At 26.3% G+C, this 22,812-nt stretch overlaps 3 protein-coding genes across 8 annotated transcripts in view; all 3 read right to left on the bottom strand.

Annotated features, from left to right (window-relative positions):
* The window catches only part of LOC122719095 (guanine nucleotide-binding protein G(q) subunit alpha), a 51,743-nt gene extending 31,964 nt beyond the window's left edge, over positions 1 to 19,779 (bottom strand). For 2 of the 6 annotated variants that reach the window (XR_006347498.1, XM_043944652.1), the window contains exon 1: positions 17,357 to 19,774. Coding sequence is in view for 5 of the 6 variants with exons in the window: in XM_043944652.1 (XP_043800587.1) it covers positions 17,357 to 17,474 (118 nt within the window). In the remaining variant the exon portion in view is untranslated. Of the gene's footprint in view, positions 1 to 17,356 lie in introns of all 6 variants that reach the window. The other 4 variants (XM_043944656.1, XM_043944653.1, XM_043944655.1 and 1 more) reach the window with 3 other exon arrangements.
* Positions 19,780 to 20,698: 919 nt separating this feature from the next.
* On the bottom strand, positions 20,699 to 21,509 carry LOC122719050 (the record flags this gene model as incomplete). Its single annotated transcript, XM_043944578.1, has 3 exons — positions 20,699 to 20,940; positions 21,011 to 21,141; positions 21,226 to 21,509. Coding segments are annotated over 3 exons (504 nt in total), but the record flags the coding sequence as incomplete, so codon positions are not given.
* Positions 21,510 to 21,570: 61 nt separating this feature from the next.
* On the bottom strand, positions 21,571 to 22,365 carry LOC122719071. The gene is made up of 2 exons (XM_043944603.1): positions 22,061 to 22,365; positions 21,571 to 21,974 (listed from the first exon to the last, which is right to left on the bottom strand). The coding sequence occupies exons 1-2, from the start codon at positions 22,295 to 22,297 to the stop codon at positions 21,672 to 21,674; spliced, it is 540 nt and encodes a 179-aa protein (XP_043800538.1). The 5' UTR covers positions 22,298 to 22,365; the 3' UTR covers positions 21,571 to 21,671.
* Between the last annotated feature and the right edge of the window lie 447 nt (positions 22,366 to 22,812).

Genomic DNA, 22,812 nt, shown 5'->3' with positions numbered 1-22,812 from the left:
AAACCAACATATATCTATTATTGTAAAAAATATAATTTTGAAAATAATATATTATTATTTTTTGAAATGTCAGAATTTTTGTATTTATTTAATTGTATTTTTTATTTTAAACTGGATTGTTCGTTTGAAAAATAAAATTAATTTTAATTAATTTAATGTAATTGATCGTTATTTTATTTAATTCAAGCTAAGTTTAATTTAGAAAAAGCAATTCAAATTGCCGATAAATGTAATAAGTTTAGAATACTTGTAATTGGTGTTTAAAGCAACATATTAATTATTTACATATAAGATATTTAAATTGACCAGAGAATCTAGAATCTTTTTCTTTTTATTCGATCGAAAATTAAAACGAGTAAGGATCAATAAAACAATTATTTTTGATAAATATACAAAAATATTTTTTGAATTAAAAAAATTCGAAAAAAGTTACTTAACATTTGATGAAAAAGAAAAGTCGAAAAAAATATTAAAAAAAAAAGCTATACAAAAACAGCTCTATTTTTTAATTTTCAATCCAATTTATAATTCTAGAAACGAATAGGATTCCTTTTCATTTCATTTATGTTATTTATAAAATGTGAATCTCACTATTTGAATTAAAATTTAGTTTAATAAAAATATATCGATACGAAGAATCATTGTATTATTTATGAAATAAATTATATAAATAATTATTATAACAATGCATTAAAATTTCGAGGAACATTTGAAAATCGTATTCTGAATATGAAATTTTTTTGAATAAAATATCGAACGTTACTTACGACACAAAAGATTAATTAAAAAAAAGAATTCGATAATTAATAATATTTTATGTGATATTTTTAATTAAAAAAATAAACTTAATTAAAAGTATATATAATAGAAAAATTTTCATTCAATTGGATTTTATGTAAATAAACTTTAAGGAAAGTAGGTATATCACGTTTGATTCTCGATTATCTTTCTAATTACTGAAGCATTTTATCGACAACTTCCGCCACTTACCTAAATGCTTCCTGATTAAATATTTCATGATAATTTTTTACCATCTCTGAGCATATAATTTTTCCAATATCCTTTCACCGAGTAGACATTAATAATTTATTCATTTCTTCAAACTCTTTAATGTCGAATATTAGAAAATATATTAGTTAGAAATCGTAATTTTTTCCACTTAATTTCTATTCTCGATTATATTAGAAATATTAAAGCAAAAATTATAGGATTAAATTTTATTAGAAATTGAAATAAAAAATAATTATTATTATTACCCAATGATCTAATGACTTTAAGAAACAGAAAATATCTATTAAAAAAAACACTTTCATTTTGTTTAAACAAAATATCTGAAATTATCATTTTAATTATTATTCGTAATCAAAAATATTTGATTGGAAGTTGAATGATTTTGATGAAGAAGATATTCTTATGTTTTTAGTTTTATACATTAAAGATTTATAAAAATCAAATGGAATTACATGTTTTTTAATACATTGTTTGATGCAGCTAAAAATTATACATTTAAGAGATATTTTAATTTGAAATGTGTAAACTTATCGTATGAAAGATAAAGAAAGCACGAAGAAACGAATACCATGATTTTTATTTATCCTTCATACAATGCCTAACTTTTACAAAATTAAAATATTTTCTAGACTAATGACTTTTAGATCCATATAGGTTAACTTTTTACAGATAATGTCGACACTGCACGATAAATTAAAAAACATATGATTCCATTTGAAGAAACAAAGTTGACCTTCGTATGACCTTTACATGTCTATGTACAGAAAAATAACACCTCTCGAATATGCACAGCTCTCGAAACAGTTCGACTTACATCCAAACATTTGTCATTACGAATAATAATAACGAGAAAAACCAAGATGATAATTTGAGGTGAGATATTTGTACACAACATGTTTGTGCACGATCGTATAAGTGTTCCATTTTACTCCAGCCTAAAATATTTTCTTTTATCCAACACTCATTTCGAAAAAAGTTTGATATTTACGCTTCAATTTGAGATAAAGAGTCGCTTAAACAACGTTAAAATACAATGTGAGACCTCTTTCACACGGCAATGCAGGTAACATCGTCATATGTTATATATGATGGATACACAAACGCGAACAGGATCTTTCAGACGATCGCCATCTGAACGATCCTATTGAGTTTGTATATGCAATTGGTATCCATCTTACAAGTATGATTTTACTCGCATTGCGAGTACGAAAGAGACTTGAAAATTATTAGAATGCAATGCTTTGTTCCAACTTAATGGTTACTCAATGTCCAAGTAAAAAAGATAGCTGTTTTACGCCATCATTATATTGAAACTCCTACACTTCAAATTTTTTGCATTCTGAACGTACAAGAAAACGTCTTCACGGAACTGTGATTAATTGCAAAATACTTGGACGAATTATAATTCAAATTTATGCCATGCAATATCTTTTCATTTGCATTTTTTGTTTAAAGAGAAACATTAATTTTCTGCTTTATTCCACTTTTCTTTACATTACCGGTTCACGAGAGTATTTGAAAAATACTATATTGCAAGAAAATTCACCTAATCTTAATTAAATGAATATTTGCATGTGTGTAATATAAAATAGATTATACATACATGAAACGATCTAGAAAAAAGTAAAAACAATTTCCAAAGTTTCAACATTATTTTTTAAATGCTATTTTGTCTAGAAATTTTTCCTACGACGGAATAATAGAATATAAAATTCTGAACAATTTGTAATTTAAAATTTTCTCCGTCTCACGTCATTATAAAGTTATATTTAAAAAAAAAAATTAAAAAAACGCACTAAAACTTCGAACACTCATTCCACTCAGTCCTTAAAACGTGATATTTCAGTATAAAAAAAAAAAGTTAAATATTATTATCTACTTCAAATAATTATAAAATAAATAACATTATTAATAACATTGTTATTATTTGAACCTCAAATCACACATTTATTTCTAAGTTAACCATAATAATTAATTTTGTATTTTCCTGATTGCATCAAGGACAGTGAATAACTTTTCCTGAAATGGATATGAACAATTCATGAACGATCAAAAATTCAAAGTAACATATTTCATATAATCCAAGAAAAGAAAAAGTTAAATTAGGACATGAAGCAGACGATTTTCTTTCGTAAAATCTAGAATTAATTAATAATTAAAATTAAGTTATTAATTAAAAAATTAATTATAATTAAGTAAGAAACTATTCCAATTTTTCGCCAATAGCGTACGAGACAGTAACAGTATATAATTTATAGAAAATAAAAGCAATACCATAACCTAACCTAACCTAACTTAACTTAACCTAAATATTGTAAATCGTAAAATTGACATGATCATGGCTCCCTGGATCGGCGCATAATACATATGCACGCAAGGAATCCTCGTATGGCGACGCTAATATGGTAATACCAGTTCGACGAAGGTTAAGAACTTAATCGGTGCACAATGAATAGAGTTATGAGAGAATGTGACCGAGAAAATTATTCCACGCTCGCTAGGCTACTCACGTCCTCATGGCCGGAAGAACAGAGTCCGAGTTAATGCTTGAAACTTATTTCTGCACTTACTCCAAACCCTGAGACTAGAAATACAAACGATCGTAAGAAAAACCGACCGACATTCCGATCTAGTAAGTAATATGCTTTGTTTACGGAAACCGTTTAACGTTCAATCCTAATTTTCGTCAAAACTGGCTGGCCGTATTTGTTTAAAAAGAATTTCGTAACGTAAGCTAATAGTAAAATCAAATATCAAACTTTGTGTTTAAAAATTAGATTTCACAGATGTATTTATCTCTTTTTCTATATATATAATATATCAAAAAATATATATATATCAAAATCAAATTTCGTACGAATACAATTAAAATATTTTTGTTTTGTCAATAAAAAATGTCTTATTATTATCAATTCTTATCATATCAAAGTTTTGCTCCATCTTGCACCATTATTACAAAATTAAATTTAAAAATTGAGAAAATAAAACAACTTTGTATATTTTAATTTCTTTTTTATGATTATACAGAGAATGATACGTTATATTTGAAATAATTTTCCTTCAATAGAATATCATTTTAAGAATATGAAAACACTCAAATTTATATTTTTTAAAATAATACAGAAAAATTTTTCATATGAAAATGTTTAATTTGTTAACGCTTTATTATTCTTGCAAAAAAAATTCAAATCAAGCAAAATGGCATTAAAAGAAAAAAATATTGCATTAAAAAAAAAATATAATTCATTATACCGTACATGCATACAAATTTTCATTAAAATCAAAAATAGATGAATTTGTTTATAACATATATATGATTTCGTGAATCACTGTACTGTACAATATCAAAATTTGTAAAAAAATGTGTGTGTAAGGAAAAATTGATATTTCTTTGTTTTTTATTTTATCGTGATTAATCGTGAATTAAATCATCATTGTCAATTTTTATTTCAAAGCTTTTATCCAAAGGATGAAACAAGTGAAATTGAATGCTGAAATTGTGAACTATGATTTATGTTCAAACTATCTTTTTCGTATGCATACTGCAAGAATTCTTGCGAATTTTCAGAAACGATCAAATACATTGCTGAAACTAAAATATTTTCCTTTCTGCGCCTGTTGAAAAATTTTTGTGTTTCTTGGCATCAACAAATTTCCGATATATGCACTAAGATAACTACTATTAAAATACACATTAGAAATTAAAATTGCATTTTGAAAATAATAAATAAGTATCCTTCGATTCTATCCTTTGATTTTTTTTTTTTACACGTTAAAAAATTTGAATATGTAATTATTATTTAAATGAAGCGTGAAAATTGTATTAAAATTTAATTTTAATCTAAGAAATTATTTCAAAAACATTAATATGAATTAAAAGTATATATTTCTAGATAATTTTGACATTGAACGAAAAATAAATTGTGTCAGTTTAACAAACGAATTAACTTAATATTTCTTTTTTTATATGATCTATATTCATTCTTTTGTAATGTTTTTTTTATTTTTTTTACTTTATGTTTATTTACAATAATAATCAGTCTAAAATTTTTTTTCTTGAGATTTTTATCAATTGATTTCAATTGATTTTGTAAATATGTATTCATTGTCTATATTGACAATTACAACTGTAAATATTTATAAATTCATACATAATTAAAAAGAAATGGAACTTATATATTTTTTATTAATTTTTTTTTAATTATTTGTTGAATAATTTTCATTTTACATTTAATAGTATTTTATAATATGAAATTAAAATTATATTTATATATCTAAAAAAAAATTTTAAATTTAATATTAATCAATTAAATATCATAGCAAATATTCTACTTTAAAATATTGTTTTAAAAAAAAAAAAACATTTAATTTAAATTTCCTGTAAACATTCATAGTCTGTTGTATATAATGACATTACTGGGCAGATACAGGATGTTCACATAATTAATTTTCAATGTTTTTCTCTTAAATGTGATATTATGACAAAAATAAAAAAAAACCAAAGTATTATTTTCTATATGTAATAGGATGGTATAAATTTTTTTACTTTCTTATGATAACACTATAAATGTTTTTAAACTAAAAGTTATATTTTATTATTAATAACAAATATTTTTTTATCAATAAATATTATTATTTCATAACAGTGTATTTATTTATGTTGTTAAAACAGTGATTCAATGGAGATCAATAATCTACAATATATAATAATAATATTCAATGTAAGAATTACATTGCATTTCAATATTATAAAATCTTCAAAATATTTACTTTCTTCTTATTTCCATGATCTTGCATTGTATTGTGGATCATTTAATTTGTCTTGTCGATTTAATGCAAAAAGATCTAAAAAAAATAATGCATACTTGAGTACAATTCTAAAGTAAAAGAATGTACAGAACATCATACGTCATCAAAATGTATATTCATTCTTTTTCCACAAATATGCAAAACATTATTTTGTTTACTTTAATTGTTTATGAATAGTAGTATTTCGTAATGAAGACTAAACATATCTCATTAAACACGATCCTCTGCTTTAAAGAAATTAAAAATTAAAATTAATTTCACATCAATTCGATATAATTTCTAATTCCTTTCATTTCGAAAATTATCTTAAAAATGAATTTCGTTCCAGCATTGACAATGAAACGAAGGAAATAATAGAATTTTTGGATTCAAAATAGATCAAAAATCAAATTTTCAAATTCGAAAATATTTATATTCCTAAACAAATAAATATTTCTATTTTGATTTTCTTTCTTTTCATTTTCAAGACTCTTACATAATATGACAAAAAAAAATTATAACAATCAAATAATTTAGAAACATTCATAATTTCATCATTATACAAAAATTAATTACAAATTTAAAAAATTTATTCAGACTATTCGATATTTCATATAACAAATAATAAAAAAATTATTATTGTTGTTCTCTTCTATTTTTCTTTATTTCATAAATCTACAATTTATAATTGTCACGATGGGAGCGAATAATTTGGACACCCTGTACACACCGAGTTAATTCTATTTAATAATATCTTTTCTTCATATCAAAATAAAATATAAAAACATATAATATATAAAATAGCATTCTATACTATTCAATCATTCGATTCGTATATTTTAATAGAATCTTTCAATTAGCTCTCTTTTTAATAGCGTTTAATCCAAAGAAAAATATACAGTTAACACTCGAAAACTTTTGTTGCTTGCGATTTGCAACAAAAACGGACTTTTTTTCATGAATTTGGAGCTACAAGTTACATTTCATATATACATCCAACACAATGGTTTTTCCATTGGGTTCATTTATGTACATATACGCGAATGAATATATAAATACAATGATTACAAGATATATTTAGATGTGAATGTACTGATTACAGCATTTATATGATATTAGAGACAATTAAATAATAAATAGAATATTATATTTCATGCTATTATTACATTTACTAATGGTCATATACGAATTTGGTATGAAAATGAAATAAGATAATATAGAACATGAAAAAAAAAAATTTGAAAAATACGTGTAAAAATCTTTTGTAACTATTCTATTTTCTTTTCCTCGAGTTTCTCTTAATTAATTTTTTAAACTTATTTAACATACGTGTATGAGTTATGTATACGTATAATGATACATAAGCATAATATATTATGCACGAAAATTATCATGATATGATCGAAAAATTTTAGTTGACGTTAAAATGTTACACGTATTTTCGATTATATAGCACTGCCATTACTATTCCTCGTGTTGATCGCAGGTCAAACTATATTTTTTTTTTTTTTGTGTGTGTGATTTTCTCACATTGTTGAAATTCATTGGAAAACAAGCGATTGCCAAAGAACAAAAATGAACGTATCGTTAATGAGCCATTAAGAATTATTTAACGATTCTATAAGAGTAGTTTCCGGTTCTTCCACGATGTTTCCACGAAGCGATTAAATAATCGAGCATGCAATAATCGAGATGTTAATTATATTCGTGGGACATTTTTAGAGAAAACAGATACAAAAGTTGGTATACTGAAGTGTCGGTCGAGGCTTGTTTATTAAATTACAAGCAATTCAAGATGAAGAGAGACAATAATAGAGATGATCGATGGTTAAAATTGAACTAAAAATTACGATTAAGGTGCGATTTTTTTTTTTATAAAAATATAATATGTGCATAAAATTTAAAATTTTTACACGCAATTCTGCGAACAAAATGATTTTCAATATAGTTACACATCTGATGCGCTTCCATTTTTACTGAGAAAATTTTCTCATTATTTTCGTGGCGTAAAAGGGAAATGCAAAAAAAAATAAATAGAAAACAAAATTCTCTAAAAATAGCTATTCTTAACAAGGAGAATAATTCTAAGTAAAATTATAAAAATCAGGATTGCAGGAAATAAAAAAATTCTTTTTTAACAAAATTTTTTTTCTATTTTTAGTCATAGAGACGATTGTTTTATGATTTAACATATTAAATTATGTAAATAATAATTCAAAAGAAGAGAAGAATGAGAATTGAAAAAGAAAATTTTCATTCACATATTTCGAGGCAACATTATTTTCAGAAATCCTATGTAAATTCACTGTAATAGAAACGCATAATTCTAAATACGATCCATCGAATACGCAATTTTAAATTTTCACGATCAAAGTGTTTATAGAATTGAATTACGTAAATTTTATAAATCATTTTTATTGTTATCGTTCATTCGTTCGCAATTCATAATGTCACATCTCAAAATTTGTTGAGTTATGCAGAAAAAACTACTTTCATTTTTGTATTTACTTTCCACTCGTAAAATTGATACCTCGATTTTTATACAATCTTAAAATAATTCGAAAATATTTGAAATTATTTTCGAGTGATTTTTGAGTTACGCCATTGCAGCAAACAACGATATGTGTGTTTTTCCGTCATAAGAAAAACTTTGGTTACCTAACACAATTATCACTCCGTCAAATCTTATTGAAATCATTGAATGCAAAATATTTTTCACGAGTCGAAACCGTGATCGATGAATGGAATCATTTCCGACGCTAAAATGATATCGTGTTTCAACGATTTCAAGGTTCATCGACACAGGAAAAGGTCACTACGTGTATCGTGAGGAATCTAATGGCAACCAGCTAAACTAATCGATGAATCTTTCGAGTTTCATCAAAAGCTTGCTCAACTAACAATTCGATTAACCCCTCGGTCATCCAACCTTGGGTCATTACGATCCAACTTTATTCTTTTATCAAAAATCCATAAATGGTATAATAACATATAATTTTTGTAGTAAGTTATTCTTGAAAATACAATGGAGCTTCGTTCGTATCAATTTCATTTATATCAATGAAAATTTAATAGTTTGAACTATCATTAATTATATATTTATAATATAATATAATTGGAAATATAAATTGTTTCTTTAATAAAATAAATAAAAAATTAATTCGTTGAAATAATTATTATGTTCTCTTTAACAACACATATTTTATATAACATAATTATTAAGTTTAATTATGTAGAGAATCATAGTATACAAATTACTTGTATTTTTTATTAAATATATAAAAATATTGAAAATTGAAAATTTTTATTTTACACATTATATCTGTAAATAATAAATCATTACTGGTCGAAATAGTTTTTGTGTATCACTTGTTTGTATAACGAATTATTACAAAAAAAACTAGATATACAAATATTTCTTTGGTTATAACTGGTTCATTCTTACTTTATGAACAATTTAATTATACGAATCTGCTTGCTCGACAGCTTTATGAAAGTTCGACGGAGCTCTGCCATAGGTACAGATACTAGATAATAACACAGGTATAGAAGGAGGCATTATAGTAGCATAAATCATAAATAATACAGGATGTCATCTGTGTCACTCTGAATCGGCTAGTTATGATTAAATCAACACCTGGCATAACAAACAATACCTCTGTAATTTTTATTTCAAAATATCAAACATTATCTTTATTCCCAACCTAATTCAATAACACGCAATAATTAAAAAAAGTGAAACATAAATCTCATGGAATAGAAAAAAAAAATGCAAACTTTAAGTTAAACATATACATAGTGTTAATATATTCGTGAGATATGTTTGCAAATTCGATTCTAGAGAAAGCAAACACAAAAGTTGGTATATTTAAATATATACACTCAATTAAGATTTATTAACTTATTATTAAGCAATTTAAGTTTATGCTATACTTAACAAATAAATATCGATCGAAATTATTGTATGCTAACTTCCATCTTTGTTTTGTAAAATTGAAAGCTATGTCGTGAATATATATTAATATCCTGTATAGAAAACGAATAACAACACGACAAGAGATACACAAATTGCGAGCGAATCCTGTCGATAACTGACCGAGAAAATTGCAGCTTTGCGGAACAGTGACAGTCGTTTTCTAGGTCATTATCTCGGTGAAACATGGAATTAGATAAAATTGTATACGCAAACCAAAGTCGGCTGTTTTCATAACGAGACTATAGATATATTGTTCACGCGAAATCTTTTGAACGAATGAGTAATACAGTAATGAAAAACGTGTGCACTTTGAGTCCAAAAATCTATCTACAATGACAAATAATTATTAGTAGATCTTGTCACATATAGTCCATGTATACTCATAGAGAGTTCCTAGATATTCTAAAGCTAGAGAATATAGAGTTCATATAACATTCATATATTTTATTCCACAATTCAATTATGTACAGAATGTTCGAACAAAATATAATAATTAATTGTTGCACGATTGAGATCATGACTTAACTTATTTAAGTTATCTTATATATTAATCGTTAATATAAATATATTTATATTAATTATTTAAATTAAGTGGATGTTTCTAATGAAAAAGATCTTTTTTTCATTCGCTTTATTGTGTCGTTGATTATTTTTGTAAAATCCAACTTTTATGAACACGGAATTTGAATAAAAATTTTCATTATCTTTCAAATATCATGATGCATATTTCGATATTTTGTTGTTCGAAGATTATTGTACATTTAAATTTTGCATAAATATTCACAGTCTATTTATACGTGGATTTAAATATAAAAGATTTCACAATACACAATTTTAAGTTTTTAAAGACATATGCCTCAAGGACTAGAGTTTCATTTCTAAAAATTTATGGAGATAACCACATCCGATAGTTAATCGGGCAGTTGCCGTAGACTTAAGAGAGTATTTCTAGAGAAGAGTAAAAACAGAAGCAAACGTTGATAATATCCACTGAAGCTTGTCTTTCGAATCATAAGCAATTTAATTTTGCACTAGACGAAGATAGAATAAGAATCCGTTTATATTATCCGAGGCGACTCACACGACATTTTTGCGTGTTACCAACCGAGAACTGTTTATATGTGTGGGGCGTGACCAACATAAACAGTCCCAATTGGTGACACGCAAGAATGTTGTGTGAGTCGCGTCGGATCGTATCGTGTCGGATAATATAAACGGATTCTGAAACGTCTTTCCGGTAGGCTCCGTCTTGCTTCATCTAGCGCAAAATTATATCGCTTACAAGTTGAAAAATAATCTTTAACGGATATTTTCGAATACCAGAACGTTTTTTACGTTGTTTTAATCTCAAGAATCTTAAATTTTCTACCTACTTTCTGTATACCACTTTTTCATCGTTTTATTTTTAATATAATACAAATGAAGAAGTGTTCATCAATATATTAAATAATAAAAATACATTATAAACTAGTCTAATTCTGTAAATATGATTATTGCAATTTTTCTAGAGTGAAAAAAAAATGAGTTAATCAGTCAGATACAATTATTTTTCAAGCTACAGAAACATGATCTATAAATAAAATAATAGAAAAAGATATAAAGTTATAAAGAAATGTTAACAGTCTATGCCAATTGTAATTTTAATTTACAAATAAATCATAAGTGTATATTTTCTAAATGTGTAATAATTTATTTAAAGATAATAAGACTTCTTATTTTACTTTTTAAATAGGAAAATTTAGTACGAGTTGAAAATGACTTGGTACTACTTTCTAACTATCCATTGTTCATTGTTAAACGCAACATGAATACATGCGAAATGAGAATTGAAAGCAATTTTCGTAAATTAAGAAATATTATATCGTGTACAGATAAAGTAAAAACAATCTCTTTACATTCATTAAAACCAAATATTTATTTATAATAATGATAATATATTTTATAATTTTAAATCATATATTTCATATACTTCATTTCATATAATACAATAAATGATAATAAAATGAAAATAAAATGATAATCTTAAAATAATAATTTTTATAATAATTATAATAAAATATAAATTGTTTACACAAGACAAATTTACATAAACTTCATACAACATTTATTTCTTATTTTCACTTGTAACCTATTCTGTAAGCTCTTTTGCAGCTTAGATAGGAAACATTATATACAAGATTAAATGTAATATATGATATACATAGTAGATATAATCTAGTATAATTGTTAAACTGTTGACTAAAAATTTACGCGTTTAGAGACAATATCTTTCCGTATGAATCAGATTTAATATCAGTGAAATAAAAATATATATATAAAAATAGATATGTATATGTAAATATTTAAAGATTGAGATAAAATTCATTGAAATCGAATACAATTTTTCAAGGAAAATATAGAAACAGTTAAAGAAATGATAATAAAGAACAAAGAAAAAATGCATACAACTCTAAATCAATGAATTGAACTAAAGGAAGTAAAAAGTGTCAATATTTTTAAATTTTTTGAATAAATTGAAAAATATGAATTTTGATACTAAAGATTATTAAGAATTGAATATATAATTGTATTGTATATGGATTATATGTAATTGAGAATCTTGTTATAAAAAAGTTATAAAAAAGTTATCCATTTATAATAAATTAGAGAAATTAAAAAAAACTGTTTATAAAATTATTGCTTTGATTCAACATTAGAAAAAAAAATACTAATTGAAAAAAATATATTTTTATATAATCATATAATCATCAGTAGTTATTATTTTGATAATTTTTTATTTCAATTTTGAAATAATACTTGATTTGTGTTAAATTATTAAAAAATTACTTTTCCTTAGCAATAAGTAAAACACAATTTATTGATTTATTCTTATTTTATTAATGAAAACGACATTTTTTGTTAGATGCAAAAAAATTACACAAAATAGATCAAAATCTATAGTAAATTGCTTCCTTAAATCGACATCTGCATCTTACATCACATGATGTAAAACTTCTTTATAAATATATATCTCTACGTATATTATCTCTTATGAGATTAATATAATTAAATAGAATATTACATCCCAATTTTTATATATATATTAAAATTGTTATTGTTATAATTTTTCCAATAATATTAACAATCTCATTAAAAGATAATATTCCATTAGAATTAAAATTATTAATCTAATTTTGAAAATAAGATCATTTTTAATTTATTTATTATATTTCGTGCTATTATAATATTGTATTCATTACCAAATAAAATCTATCTCGAAAGCATTAAACGTAATAATTCAAAAACTATCACAAATGGATGTACCCTTATCAATTACATTACAAAATGATAATTCTAATCAATATTTGATAATATCTAATCAAATCATAAAATTACGTTCATCATTGAAATCGAATAAGAGTTCTATTATAAATCTTTCAATTAAAAAACAAGTATACATATAAGCATATATAATAAATTAATCGATATGTATGCATCATCGTCCAAATTTATAAAATTTAATTATTTAAACATCGTATTTCAAGAAGGAGAATGAAATTATCGTAGGTAGCCCCAATTCGATGCACCATAGATATTGCACTGTTTCCAAGCGAGACTCGCATGAAAGAGCACTAGGATACTTGGATCGCTTGTACGCGCTGACACTCGATAAAAAACCGCTTCGAGCACGTTTAGCTCGGGTTTCATTTTGCGGAATAGCTAGGTAAATATGCATACACTAGCCTCGTGTTGAATCATAAAGCCACAAAGGCATGAAAATCTCGGAGAGACAATACTTGGTAACGAGCAGCGACTTCTTAGATCATAAGCAAGGTGAGTTTCATGGTGCGAAGTACGAAGAGTGACAAAGGGATTTGAAACCGACCGGCATGGATCGTATTACCGATTCTATTACGTGTCATGTTAAACACCCGAAGAGAGGAAAGTTTGAATGCGCTAGTTAATCTTACTCGATGATATTTGCTGGATGATTATTTCATGGTATCACTCCGTAAATGCAACCATAAATATATGAATTCTTAACAATTTTCGACGATATGATGATTTTCGAAGATCAAATATGCGATTAAATTCTATGTTACGATTAGGATCTTTCGGAGGAATGAAACGAAGTGCGAAATGATTAAGAAAAATTTTTAAATACATTTCTTTCTCATTGATAAAAAAGCGATGAATTTGATCTTCTGTAGGCAAGTTAGGTTACTGAAAATCGAAGGGAAATTTCAATTGTTAAATTTTTCCGAAATAAATTTGTATTTTTATTAAAAAATGCTTTAAATGTTTTAAACATTCTTAATATTTAAATATTAATAATAAGTTAGTAAATTAAATTAGAAATTTCAAATTCAGAATTTTTTGAAATATCTTAAAATTTTTTAAGATTTTTCAAAGATTAGAATAATATAAAATATTCTAATATCTCTATAATTAAACAGAAATAAAAAATCCAAATTGTTCACTGTGTTCGAAAAATTATTATAATTGCTATAATACTATGATTGATTAACTATATTTCCAATTTTGTATTTGGAAAAATTTCTTATATTTTAATTTAATAAAATGATTTAAAAAAATATCACATTTCTTGTTTATATTCTATTTTTATTAGAAATAGATAAAAATTTAAGTTATAAACCTGAAACTTTATGAGATCTCGAAATTTTTTTTATCTAATATTTATTTTAATAAATTTTGTTTTTTGGAATTCAATTAAAACACCATTTTTCTAAAAATTTTTGTTAAATTTTATTCTAAAAATAAGAATCTTGAAAAAAATCCAAGAAAAGATTCCTATAATTAAATTTATAAAGATAATAATCATCAGGTTAAGTTATTTTTTTAAATATTAATATAATATTTGTATATTAATACAAATATAAAAACAATGTAATTTTAAATTAAATTTTATACAAGCCAATATTGTTTGAAAATGACATATATATAATAAATAAAATTTAAACATTTTCTATATTATTTTTTTTTCTTTTTATATTAAAAATTATGAAATATATAAAGATATCTAAATAGATAAACGATAGAATAATAGATGATAGAATAAATAAGATTTAGAGATATCTTATAATAGGATATTTTTTGTTTTCTGGCTAATATATTATCATTTATATAATTATGAAAAGAAAATGAGATATATAGTTGTCTTAATATTTTCGATTTTATTGTAATATATAATAAATACATAAATAAGTTTCCAAATTAAAACAATTAAAACATTATTGATACTTTTGATTGATTATCTAATTAAATTATTTTATGGATCAATAAAATACTTAATGCTCTATAAATCCCATTATGACATATACATAAACAATATAATGTACATATATATATTTATTATATCATTATTGGAAAAAGAATTTTTTAGAGAAAAGAAAATTTTCTCATCTAAAATTATTCACATTTATTCTATATTTAAAAAGAAATGAAAAACTTCAAAAACATTGATATTAGAATTATATATTGGAATTCCCTAAAATTTACTTTATTTTGCTGTAATATTAAAAAAATTTATCTTATTTTTTAATATTAAAAATAGTGAACAATTAATCGTGTACAATAATCGATTAATATTTCAAATATTAAAAAAAACTAAAAATAATAGTATAATCTAAAAATCAACTTATTTTTCTTAGTGTAAAAGTAAATATCATTCTTTTTATTTTGAATAAAATTTTTAAAAAATGAGATAGAAAAATTCATTATTTAATTTACATAAAATATACGTTATATTATCAAGAAGAAGTAAAAAATACTTTATCTTGTAAAATTTAATAATATCAAATGTTTTGAAATTCAATTCTAAAACAAAAAAATATTTTCAAAAACAATTCAAAATATTTCAATGATAAATTAATTTCAAATATAATTAAAACATCAAATATATTAAATATTTAAAATATTTATAATATTTTACATTTTTGATGAATTTATTCTCTTATATATTCAAAAATATATTGTGCCATGCACAATAATTAATAATTTTATTTTTCAATTATTTTTATAATTTTTGAAAAATATGTTTAATGTAATATAATCCAGAAAAACACAGTGAAAAAATTTCTTTTTAATATAAAATATTAAATAATTCATTTCCATTTGAAAACATATATGTTTAATATAATACAAATCAAGTATTACACGTGATTCATATCTTATTAAAGAACTTGAAGATGATTAGATATTGTAGTTACATATAACTGAACATGTATCTAATTTCAATAATATTTTAGAAATTCATTTCTCATTTTTTTTTTATAAATAGTATGCAGATTCATTATATGATTATTATATGATACTATTTTACATTTATATCTATATGCGCGTTATCTAGATATTAAGATAAGCAAATTTATTTTTTCTACAATTTTATTTTTATTTTTTATTTTATGAGTAAAAGATATTTTTAAAAACTATAATAATGATTGATTATTTTATTAAATTAGTTCAGTAGTATCATTAAGAATTTTAAAAATCTACATAAAAACATCTACAAAATAGATGAGTAAGATATACGAGTACACTGAAATTAGCACTAACTTCACGATAACTATACTAATTTTAGAAAAACGGTTCTCCTTCTGTCTTTTGTAAAGCTATCGTTCTATGGATTATTGACAAGATATCACATCGAATTAATTTTCATCATTGAAAAAAAATTTTCTTACGATATTTCTGTTAATTTCATTAAACTAATAAAGTGCAGTATGAAACGAGAATAAACGTTATAAAAATCATATTCACGATAATTTCTCATATGGGAAAATCGATTTACTCAATCAGCAGTCCACAAAGCAGCGATAATAATAAAACGGCTTTTAATATCTTGGCAATTTTCTAAAAATGTTCACGTCTCTTTTACATACCGCTAAGCTCGAAAAACGTGTGCATGATCGTTAACAAGTACACGACAATGGCAGCAATGTAGCAACGCAAGATAACCTAGAGGGCTCGCGACGAAACTTCGAAAGCAAGAACTACAATTTTTCGTTCATTAATTAATCTCGCTAATGTATTAAGTAAGATAAAATAGACGGAAATAAAGACAATGAAAAATATAAAGATTCTCATTTCGAAAAACTTGTATACAGTAATTGGCCGGTAGAAAAGAAAATGTAGTGTAGCTATGGTCGAGAACTGTCAAGCGCACGCCGGTTAGACTGGGTCAACTACACTCGTGCCCTCCGATCGTTCGTCAATCTTACTCAGAACAGAAACGATGATCTAGTTGAGATTCGTATGATTTGAGACAAGCGTGAATGAAGCGAAAGAACGAAAGAAGTGAATGCATTGTTATCAACGATAAAAAAAAAAAGACGGCACACCCGATAATTCGATCGCGACGGTATGGCAGCCATGGGTCGAAATAAGATAGAGAGAATGGATCGGAACGGAACGGCACTGCACGGTACGGCGTAATTATAGTAAAAAAAAGAATTACCGAACACTAAACACTAGAGTATTGAAATATATAGAAAAAATATAGCATCTCGTAATCGATAAAGATAAAAATGATAGAAAGTGTTTTGAAAAAGAATTTCTCCGTAGATCAATGATTAAACTCACCCAAAAGTAGCAGCTTAAGTTCCCGCCTGGCATCTCGTTTATCCTTTCGGAGTTGCCGCTCGATCTCCTGATTGATTCGTTTCTGCTCCCTCGCCTCTTCCGACAGGCAGCACGCCATAGCTCAGGACGGCAGGATCCTCGATAGATGGAGGAGGAAGAGAGGAGAAAAATGAGGAGGAAGAGGACGAGGAGGAGGAGGAAAAGGAGGAGGAGGGAGGAGAGGGAGGGAGGAAGGGAGAGAGGGAACAAGCGATTTGCGGTGGTAGCGAGCGATTGCCGAGCGGCGAGGTTCGTCGTAGACAGCAGCGGGCTCGACGGCACGATATCGTCGTCGGGCCGATATTACCTTGCCACCGCGAACGAGCGACGACGTCTCGTCGCCGTCCTCGTGGTTTCCTTCTCTTCTTCCTTCCTTTTCGTTCTGGTTAAGCCGATGAAACCGATCGTCTGCACCACCACTACCGCCACTAGCACGAATCACTAGCACTTGTCCACGCTGACGACGACGACGACGACGACGACGACGACGACGACGACGACGATAACGTGTATGAGGACGACGACAACGTAGATGTAAATGTAGACTTGATAGTCGCGTCTCCGAAATCCCCGTATTCTCAACGACGTCGGCACACGCGGCGACGGAGCACTCCTGGCAGGGCTCGACGACGCCAGCGACACATCAACACATGTACGCACACGCACGAACCTCGGCCGGTAGCTTGTGTCTGTCCTCTCGCCTTTCCTTCCCTTCTTTTTCTTTTTCAATCTTCTTCAATTCTCTCTCTAGCTTTACTCTCCCGCTTCTTTCTATATTTTTTTTATGCTTCTCTTTTCTCGTTTTTCTTATTCTTTATTCACGCACGCACGTTCTGCGACGAAACGTGAAACGCACTCGCGAGAGACGTCGAGGAAGCGGGGGAGACACGCGCGCACACGTTTAGCCTTTGCTCACGGCGTGACTTCGACGATTCTGGTAAGAGACGCGAATTTCGCGAGAGCGAGGTCCGTTGGATCGAGATCTAGAGAGTCCCGACTGTACTCCGTCGAATCTCGATCGTCGGTCCCTGGGTCCCCCGCTGTACCCGCGTACTACTCGCGAGAGAGCTCTCGTACGGCTCGTTCACTCGTTCACTCGGTCCCCGGCGCGGTTGGGTGTGGTAACCCACCGGCGCTCTATCTCCTTCTCTCTCAGCTGCTCTCTGTCTCTCCCTTACACTCTTTCTCTCTCACCCCCTCTCTGTTTCGTTCTCCTACCCTGTCTCTTTCTTTCTTCGATTCACGCTTTCTTTCTCTCTCTTTCCTTCTTTCTCTCTCGCTCTGTCTCTCTTTCTTTTTCTTCCTCTCCCTCTCTCTCTCGCTTTAGGGTACTCTTTCTGTACCGCACACGCGACGAAATAGATTCACACTGAATATGCACCGTGTGCGCACACACGCAACCTATACGCGACGTATGCCAAACGACGAACGCGATTACGAGGTAACGTAGACGGAAACAACGAACCGAGAACGATAGAATAGAAGACGATGACGAGGTCGTCTGCTGTTATTGCCGTTGCTGCACGAGCGCCCACACCTCGAGCGGAGCAACTCCTCTTGCGATTCGCGCCGCGCCCGCTCGGTACGCAGCCTTTTATCAACCCTCGGTCGCTCGAGAATCCTGTTAGACCAAACCAGATTGGCGAAGCCCCGACACGGTAGGTCGTCGTATAGTGGTGTATAGGCGCGGGGCGCGCACGTGTCCGCTAACGAGATTAAAATCGGCGAGAAGGAGGAGGTGCGGCCGCCACCCGCTAGGGAGGAGGCACGGAGAATGTAACAGCGCCGCGGTGTTTCGGATATAGGTTATACTCGTTTCTGTACAACCGACCGATTCTGACGGTTTGCAGCGACACGGCCACCGTCGCTGCTCGCTCCAAGTGATCACGCGCGCACTCTCTTATTCTGTCTCTTTCTTCTTCTCACTCTCTTTATCATATCATCTTTCTTCTTTTTTTATTGTCGGATCACCCCCGATTACCCTGTCGTTCTGTATTTCTTTCTATCTCATGTATATTTCACCTCTATTCTTACCCTTTCGTTTTTTACGCCGGTTTCTTGCATGTTATGGGTGCGTTTAAAGCAAACGTCGTGTTTTTCCATCGATTCTACTTCGTCATCGAAGAATATATACATATGTACTTTCTTGAAAGACTGTCAAAGTATCTTCGTGTGAATGCACTTTGTACACCAAATGATACGTGTCAATTGCTGATCACTGAAAATATACCATTGAAATTATTGTGGAATCAATCATGAATTTGTCCGATAGCGATAATATTTTTACAAAACATAGTTTACGGAATTTAAAAATTATTATCGATAATTTTATAATTTTATATTATAATTTTATAACATAAGATATATATATAATTTTTATGTATAAATTAATTTTTATAACATATACACACATACACACAACGCATACAATTGTATGGATACTAAAATATATACAATAAATGCATTCTAAAAATATAATTATTTTCATTTCATAAATGAATACTTTATTTGTATATAATGTATATAATATATTCATAATAGATACACATATCTATTATTTAGTTTCATTGTTAATCGTAAATTATAAAATATTTACTTAATTCCAGTTTCATTTTTTATTTATATGTAATTATATATGTGAAATAATATATTATATAAATAATAAAATAACAAATTAATATTTATTAAGATATTAAAATTCAAATGTATTACATTTAATTAAGATGTCTTTTCAATAATTATTTTAAGTTTTTATTTAAATAACCTTAAAGAGATTTTTTGAGATTTCTAACAATAGATGGCGCTTAAGATATATTACGTTCAAAATATAAATTTTATAAATTTTTTTCTATAAACAATTAAATAATATTTTTTAAAATGTTATATTTTATCTAATTTGTATGATTAATATATATAACTTTTTATATTTTTTCTTTTTTCTCAATCAATTTTCGAATTTTTTCTTTTTAGATTAATAAATTATTAAAAATATAAATGCTTTAAGTAATGTAATCTACTTACTATGCTATTTACATAATTTAAAAATAGATTAATAAATATTTCAATTTTTTGTATATTTTTTTATAATATTATAAAATAGAAACAATTGTCCAATTTGTGTCTATCTAATGATCATATTTGATTAAGATTATAACAAATAACTAAAATATGAATTTCATTTAAAAATTATATGAATTCTTGTACATTAAAAAACGAATAATTGTAAATGTAATGAAAATTATAATAAATGAAAATAAATAAAATATAAAATATAATGTTTAAAATATATTTCTACAATTTAGATTTTAGTAGCATGGTTAAACCTATAATCATTTATAATAGGATTAGTATATATGTAAGGTTTCATGAAATGTATTATTTGTGTTTTCTATTTTCTTAAACTAAGGATAAAACAGTTGCTATACTATCAAGGCCAATGTTATTTTCTGGTTTATTTCAGCATTGTTCATCATCAGTAACATAATTTATTTTACATTTTTGGCATAATTTAGGTTTGGGTGAATCTTCATCATGGGAAATTGTTACTATTAAATATAAAAATAAATCTATGATAAATACAAATATCATTGTATAATTTTATCATATGTCTATTACCTGTATTTGTATCATTTTTATGAAGTTTTTCTCCAATTGATTTAAATAATATTACAATTTTATTATCATCATCTGTATTATTATAATATTTCTTAATCTTTTCAAAACCATCACAAAGAGCCATTAAACGTCTGTAATAATTAAATTATTTATAATTTATAGAATTCTTTTCTAATTTTTTGAAAATAAATCATAAATTCTTATTTATACCATACATGTTTATTACTTTTGGTAATTCCAAGTCTAATATACATCTACTTTGTTGATAATTATTTAAAATATCATCATATTGCTGATGTAATTTCTCTAATTCTGATATAGATAATGTAAAATTAGTAAGAAAATTTTTGAAGTTTTTTGTTGCTCTATAAAAATCTTTTTTTTTTATATAATGATTATTCATCAATTCATTAAAATGTTTTGGAAGTGTTATGAATTTCGAACAATGTTCTATCAAATCTTGTAAGATAATTAATTTATTTTCTTTTTGTGCTTCCAACTATTACATATACATATATATTAATATTTAGTAAATTATGTATATTAGATTATATAAATAATCGATTAAAATATATTTAAAAATATATTGTAATTATTTTTATATACAAATTATGATTACAATTTTCAATCTTATATTTTATATGTATGATAATTAAAATCATTATACCTGTTGAAGATGCATTGTTAAATGTAAAGAATCAGATTTGGAATTTACAGAATATGATTGAGGAAGTGTCAATAAATGACTAATATTGAGCACTCTACATGCAGCTAATTGAGATGATTGCAAAGATTGTCCATACTGTGCAAGAGCTTCAAGAGCAGTAATACTTAAATTTAGATGTTGTAGTAAAGCTGCTTGTTTATCTTCTGCTAAAGATTCTTCTATTTGAGTTCCTGTCAAATGTAATTCTAAATTTTCTCTTATTTTTTCAGATTCTTGACATTTCAAACATTTCAGTTTCTATAAGTAATAGATACAAATATGTGTTATAAGCTTTTTTATTCTATCTTATATACATAAAATATGTAATAAAATATTGCCTTAACATTTTGTGAGTCATAAGATTTCATTTTTTCATCATAATGTTTACGACATAAACAGTAATTTGATGAAGTTTTTTTATAAGATACACATTTTTGTGTTGTTGAAAATAATTGTGATGACAATTCTGATGGATACAGAGAAGGTACTATTTCTTCTTCCGATATTGGTGTGCAATAAAAGCAAGAATTATATAAATTGGGATCACTCCATCGTTTATATTTTTCTTGAAATCTTGACATTTTCTAACTTTTTAAAATAAATTTCTATTCTTTATATCTTTAATATTAATTTTTGTCATTTAAATATAACAATTTACTTACATAATGAAATTATTTATTAAAGAAATATATTATTATTTTAATACGTTTCGAAAACTGAAATTTTTCATAATTGAAATTTCTTCATTCTTATTATCTTATTATCTTATAGAAAGTAATATTTGATAGATCGATATAAGGAAGGAATTTTCAGGTTGAATATTAAATAGAACACATATTTAAATCATTAACACTTATGTTACAAACCAGTAATTGTTTATTATAATCGTCTTCAATTGAAAAGAACAATTAAAGCGATAAATATATATACGCATTATAGTTTATATTAAGGTTATAAAGATATGACTAATTGTTTCGATAAAATAAACAACAAGACATAAAAATGACAAATGATATAACAATTGATTGTTCCACTGCTACACTAAATTTTAGACCTCAGTATTATTACTTGAGTGAATTAAGAATTTTAATATTAA

Source organism: Apis laboriosa, unplaced genomic scaffold (assembly GCF_014066325.1).
Source record: "Apis laboriosa isolate Shangri-la unplaced genomic scaffold, ASM1406632v1 scaffold69_cov144, whole genome shotgun sequence".
Classification (NCBI taxonomy): Eukaryota; Metazoa; Arthropoda; class Insecta; order Hymenoptera; family Apidae; genus Apis; species Apis laboriosa.
This window is presented reverse-complemented; position numbering and strand designations above follow the sequence as displayed.